This window comes from Poecilia reticulata, unplaced genomic scaffold, assembly GCF_000633615.1.
Source record: "Poecilia reticulata strain Guanapo unplaced genomic scaffold, Guppy_female_1.0+MT scaffold_190, whole genome shotgun sequence".
Lineage (NCBI taxonomy): Eukaryota > Metazoa > Chordata > Actinopteri > Cyprinodontiformes > Poeciliidae > Poecilia > Poecilia reticulata.
In genome coordinates this window covers 342,759-348,931 of record NW_007615019.1, presented here as the reverse complement: position 1 = coordinate 348,931, position 6,173 = coordinate 342,759, and the positions used below count along the sequence as shown (strand labels likewise).

The 6,173-nt window shown below is 50.8% G+C and overlaps 2 protein-coding genes across 5 annotated transcripts in view; one reads left to right on the top strand and one right to left on the bottom strand.

Moving 5' to 3' along the window:
• sycp2l (synaptonemal complex protein 2-like) overlaps window positions 1-6,173 on the top strand; it is a 17,741-nt gene that overhangs the window by 2,473 nt on the left and 9,095 nt on the right. For all 4 annotated transcript variants that reach the window (XM_017303179.1, XM_017303177.1, XM_017303180.1 and 1 more), the window contains exons 3-8: window positions 598-711; window positions 782-886; window positions 5,558-5,582; window positions 5,654-5,733; window positions 5,805-5,887; window positions 5,984-6,018. In XM_017303179.1, the coding sequence (XP_017158668.1) occupies window positions 598-711; window positions 782-886; window positions 5,558-5,582; window positions 5,654-5,733; window positions 5,805-5,887; window positions 5,984-6,018 (442 nt within the window). The remainder of the gene's footprint in view (window positions 1-597; window positions 712-781; window positions 887-5,557; window positions 5,583-5,653; window positions 5,734-5,804; window positions 5,888-5,983; window positions 6,019-6,173) is intronic.
• Window positions 893-5,543, bottom strand: LOC103460155 (protein PML-like). The gene has a single exon (XM_008402185.2). It carries the CDS (start codon window positions 4,339-4,341, stop codon window positions 2,032-2,034), a length of 2,310 nt encoding a protein of 769 aa, XP_008400407.1. The 5' UTR covers window positions 4,342-5,543; the 3' UTR covers window positions 893-2,031.

Genomic DNA, 6,173 nt, shown 5'->3' with positions numbered 1-6,173 from the left:
GGTGATGTGGGGCCATGATGGGGGCGGGGCCTGCAGCTGTGTTGGGTCGTTTCTGCATCAGGTCAACTCGTCAACAAAGAGCACATCCCCTGTTTGTGCAGAACCTTCTGTCCGGTCCAGAGTTCTGCTCAGAGAACTCATCCACGCCGGTTTTTCCCAGATCATTCTGAAGCTCTGGGAGTTTTGTCCTACGATGACCTCCTCCTCCTCAACCATCCCAGGACTCTGAGCTTTGGACTCTGAGGAACCGATCCTGGTCTCCTAGCAGCGGTTCTCAGGTCCAGTCCTCTGGCCTCCTGCCCTGCATGTTTTAGGTGTTTCCCTTCTGCCACACCTGGATTGAATCTGTGGTGATTAACAGCCTGCAGGACTTGATGGCTGCAGAGGTCATGCAATCATTTGGATCAGCTGTTCTGGAATAGAGGCTCATCTAAAACATGCAGAGCAGGACTGAGGACTGGAACTGAGAAGCTCTGACCTGCAGGGAGCCAGGTGGCGCTTTGTAAAGCTACGTAGAGCTACGTAGAGCTAGGTTTGGTTAGCTCCAGGTCCAGCCATGGGCTGCGTTGCTGCTCAGTGATGCCGATTGTGTTTCAGGAGCTGCACAGCAGCGCGTTCTGCAAGGTTCTGGTCGTGTTGAAATCTGTATCGATTCTGTCGGAGAACAAGGAAGACCTGGAGACTCTGGTCAACCTCAACCTGACTGCTAAGGTAATGATCAGCGATATGATTGGTCGGTCGTCTTCTGTGCTGCTCTCACCTTTCTTCTCTTGTTGCTCAGGTGATGTCATGGTTTGAAGCAGTTCACGACCTGCTGACCTCCGACCTCCAGGAAGGCTCCACCACCCTGAAGGCCCTCACAGAGGAGTTCTTTGACTACTTCCTGGTGAGCAGCATGCTGGGAAATGATGTTTGGAGTTGTCCGTCATGTTTTGTCTCAGGTGAGCTCAGTGTCAGTTTTTGCTACTCACCTTTCACAGCTGAAGCGTAATCTGCTCAGCTGGTCCGGATCACCTGACAGACGGGCATCATCAGGTCTCTAACTGTTCATAATGCTGTGGCCCATGAGCCCTCATTGGTCCAGCTGACCCAGGGGATGTCCACTTGCAAATAGGCCTTGTGATACAGAGAGGATGATATTTGTATCGGTTTCAGTAGCCACATCCCTTCTAAATGCCTCCTGAATCTCCCATGAGTTCCCCTGAACGCCTCCTGGCAGCAGGTCTCAGGTGAACATCTGGACTGAGTTCCAGCGTTCACCGATTCCAGAACTCCTCCCTGCATCCAGTGCATCTCTGACCAGTGAGACCACCGCTGAGGGAGAACCAGCGGTGGTCTCACTGGTCTGGAACCACTGCCGAGTTTTACCTCAGGAACATACCTGCTCATCCAGGACAGAGAGGATTTAAAACCAGTTCATCATCATCAAACAGCTGAAACCTTTTTATGCAGATAAATGATTTTATTTCCTGATTGTAGCAACAATCATTCAATGGTTACATGGTGATCAATAGCATGAGTGTGGGGGTTCAGAATACTTCATGTGTTGGTGATTTAATGTTTCCATTGGTTCACTCCGTCACATCTATGCACCCAACACACCAGGTAAATTCCACGATCCCTCCAAACCCACATTGGACCAATCAGATTTTCAGCCCTTCAACTGCTACATGTGGACCTGAGGCAGGTGGTTCTGATGGGGAACCGACTGGGTTGAATCATTGGCTTTTAGAACACAAAGCAAAAGTTTTATATAACAGATTACATTGTTCCGGTTTTAAAACCTTTGGGTTGATCAGTACTCAAAGTAATGTTCTGGTCTTCTTGGTCTGCATAAACCAAACTCCTACTTTATTGATCCTCTCCGAGGATCCATGAAGGTTCTCTCAGACTTTAGTCAAATTGAATAAAAATGTCATGTCATAAATTCGAAGTCCACCTTGAGTTGGACTAGGTCCAAAGTTTCAAATACCTTCAAGATACTCAACACTGTCTGGTTCTGTGGGTTAAAAGCAACTTGTTGGGCACTGCCTACAGCAGCAGAAGTAACTCAGCAGATCCAGACCCAACACAGATTCCAGCGTGTAGCGGTTGGGTGAAAGCTGCCTGGACTCGGTGCAGGAGGGCCATGGTTGAAGAGATGCTGTAGAAGGACAGAACTCCTGCTTCATGATCCAGATACACGCCTATCCTAGAACACGGAGGTGCTGGGAGGTCAAGGCTTCTACCATCATGGATGTATTTATTATTGTGACAATATAAGGCCCACGACATCTTATTATCTCCAAATCCACTGGTTCCTCCTGCTCTAACGATGTGTTTGTATGCCACTGCCACAGAGACGATCCCACTCCACTCCACCTCCCAGTAACAGCGTCCAGTCAGACCTTCTCTGCTCAGAACCTGAAACCGGTCTGTGAATCTCTCCGGATGATTTGGGTACGACTGCTTTTTCTTTCCTCGTGTCACTCTCATGTTCTGTCCAGACAGAACCAACATTTTATTAGCTGTGTTGGGATCCAAGATGAGCCGACATGCATACGGTAAAAACTCTGTTCTCGTCTTGGGCTCTCCTGGTGTGTGATTCGGTGCTGCTGGTGGTAAAACCTTGAACTTGTCTAGTGATGGGTAACCTAGTGGTGGTGTAAATGTGTTCTCGCCCTTTGTCAGGTCCGATGACGGACCTTTAGATTGATCTGGTGTTGGGTTCGTTGGTGAGGAAACCTTGGAGTGATTCTGTGGGGAACCTCTTGGGGGAACCTTGGACTCAGTCAGTGCAGGAAAAGCTGCTGCTTGTGAAGTCTTGGACTGACTTGATGATGTGTAAATTGGTGCTGATGGTTCAATACTTGACTCTCTTGATGTTGGGTAAACTGCTGGAGATAAAACTGTGGACTTGTCTAACGTTGGATACTTTGGTGATGAAACCTTGGGGCCCTTCTGCAGGTGACCTCCTGGTGTTGGGTCTGTTGGTTTTAACATCTTGGGATCCCTAGAAGATGTGTGAAATTGTGCCGTTGGTATAATGTTGGAGTAAGCTGAAGGTATGAGGACCTTGTCGTCAAATGATTTCAGGCGTCTTGGTGGTACTGGTGCAGTCTTGGACTTGGCGAGGGGTGGAGGAGCTGCTGGTGCTGAATCCTTGGGCCTCTCAGGTTTTGGGTGAATTTCTGGTGGTAACTCCAAAGAACCGACTTTGGAGAGTATGGCTTGTGGTGATGGTGGGATCCCATGGTGAGCTGGTGTCTGTGGAAGGTCTGCTGTAGTCATGACGATCCTGGTCCATTCCTGCCTCAGGGTGTCCTGCAGTTTCTGAATTAGCTCAGTGACGGCATATGTTATCTGATTAAAGTAGCTTGGAGACCGAATAGTGATGTCTGAGTTGGTAGAGGGGCCCAGTGATATCAGAGAGGGGTACCTTCGTAGGAACTGGACGTGGTCCTCGGTGTGTGACAGCTTCTCCAGCTCATGATCTCTCCTGGTCAGCTCTGAGATTTCCTGCTGGACTCTCTGCTGAAGCTCTTCAACCCGCCTCATTTCGGCTTCCTGTTGGGATCCGATCAGCTGTTGGACGTCGCAGCTTTTCTGGGCCAGGAGCTGCAGCAACTGTTTGAACATTGCCTGGATGTTCTCCAAGGTGTCGCTGGCAGAGCTGGTGATGGCGTCGCCCTCCTTCTGAAGCACCTTCAGGGCCTCCTCTCGGTCCTGGACTCTCTGCCAAATGTCCTGCCGTCTCGGTCCGAGCTCTTGCTGCCACTCGGTCCTCTCTGCTGCAGCGGAGACGGTGTCATGACCTTTGTGCTCGTCCATAGAGCACAGGAAGCAGATGGTCTGTTGGTCGCTGCGGCAGAAGAGCTCCTTCATTTTATTGTGCAGGGAGCAGATGTTCTCCTGGATGTCTGCAGAGGCTGTGACCAGCTTATGGGTCTTAAAAGCTGGAGAGTCGTAATGAGGCTGGAGATGGAGGTCACAGTAGGAGGCCAGACACTGCAGGCAGGACTTGGTGGCTTTCATCTTCCTCCCAGTACAGAAGTCACAGCTCACATCTCCAGGCCCAACGTACCGATGAAGATGAGGGGCATCTTGGAGTGCGACCTTCTTCATTTCCTCCACCAGCTGTGCTAACATGGTGTTCTTTCCCACAACTGGCCTGGGTATGAAGACCTCCCTGCACTGGGGGCAGCTGTAGATCGCCTTCTGGTCCTGCTCTTTCCAGTGGTTTTTGATGCACTCGGAGCAGTAGTTGTGTCCACAGGGAATGGTCACTGGATCCTTTAGTAGATCCAGACAGATGGCACACCTCAGCATGTGTTCGTCCAGTGAGATCCCCCGCTGAGCCATTCTTCCTCCTTCACCCTGAAGAAGTCTGAGCTGCTCTGTGCAGGCAGCCGGATGCTAACCTGAATAGCACGTCGACTCGATTACGTCAGTGAACACCGGAGTGGCAGGGTGGAGCTAGCTGGTCCGACTGCATTCCATGTAGAGGACGGACCTGAGAGCAGAGCTGGACTGGTCTCAGGTCTGATTCTGCTCAGGTCTTCAGTCCAGTTCAGTCAGGCAGGAATGAAGGTAAACATTTACTCTTCTTAAAACCACAAAGTGGATCCAGAAACATGGAGAGTGGACCTCAGAACTCTGAAGCAGCAGCTGCACCGACATGATTTCACTCTGAACAGGTTGAGCTTCATTCCAGGAGGATGACGGCTGTCGGTTCGGCTCCAGCAGCCTAAATCACCTGAGAACCTGCAGGAACAAGATGGAACCAGATGGGTTGGGTCGGTCTCACTTCACATCTTACTTCCATAAACCAATCCGAACCAGAACCAATGGGTTTCTATCAGAACTGTTTCCTCTGCAGCCCAGACTCTCTGGTGCCACCTGTTGGTGTGGCCTCAGCAGCAGCGCTGTGGGTCTCCGGGTCATGGTGACCCAGTCTGATGACGGGTCCAGCAGGATGAGGACATGATGGGGCCTGGTGTCCAGTAAACACATGGCTGATGATGTTCCCATAAACTGTCCCCTCAGTCTTGAAGGTGGAGATTAAACTCTGAGGAGAGGAGGCCTCAGGATCACCTGCTAACAAATAATAAAAACTAATCATTTTATTTGTATTGTCTTTCAGCAACAGGGCAGCTCAAAGTGCTTCACGTTATAAAAGCACAAAGTCATGGAAACACCGTCAACGATTGAAACGTCACATTTAACCGTCGTTAAAGATCAGATTGATGATTCATTGATTATGTTTCAAAAGCAACTTTAACCAGCTGCTGTTTAGACCAGAGGTCATGTAACATGCGCAGTGCGCTGCGGCTGCACAACCAATGGGGACGCAGCTTCGCCGCTGCGAAGAGTTAAACTCAACTGACTCTGTGGTTTTAACAAATGGAGCTGAAGACGTTTCCGCCCAGAAGGAGAGCAGACATTACATCTGTCTGTTTCAGGGAAGAGAAACCAAGCAAAAAAATAAAAATCCTCGTAAGCCTGGACCGCACAAGGAACTGGAAACCTTCCTCTTGGTGGGTTCTGATTGTGACCTGTGGTCCGTTTTGTCTCTCAGCTCCTGGCCCAGGCGTCTCTTCCAGGTCCGGTTGGTTCTGGTTGGTATGTTGGTTCTGCTGCTCAGGTGTCTAACGCTGCCTGCTGCCTCCTCCAGCTGCCCAGTTGTCCGTGCTGCTGCTTCACCTGGCTCACCTGGCTCTGGAGGCCGGAGTTCACTTCCCTCTGCGACTGGAGGTAACCATGGTAACCACTGCACATGCTGCTGCCCCCTGCTGGGGAACCATGAAGCCCCTCTCTGGTTTCAGGCCATCAGAACCTTCAACAGCATCCTGGAGTCCCTGAGCCGGCAGCAGAGAAGGCTGATCCAGAACGACCAGAACCAGAACCTGTGAGGCTTCTGCTGGGACACTGTCACTGCGGTTCTCAACCGGAAGGTTCGGTCAGTGAATGGATGCTAAGCTCACCTGTCTCCGTTTACCTGTAGGACTCAGCTGGCAGCTGCTGTTGTGATGGTTGGAGGTGAGCTTGATCCGTTAAATGTTCTGGACGGTCCCAGAGAATCCCTGGATCCCAGAGAATCCCTGGATCCCAGAGAATCCCTAGATCCCAGAGGATCCCTGGATCCCAGAGGATCCCTGAATTCCAGAGGAACCCTGGATCCCAGAGGATCCCTG

Excerpts from the sequence above, each read along its gene's own strand:
- LOC103460155 (XM_008402185.2), bottom strand. The coding sequence starts at position 4,341 with ATGGCTCAGCGGGGGATCTCACTGGACGAACACATGCTGAGGTGTGCC.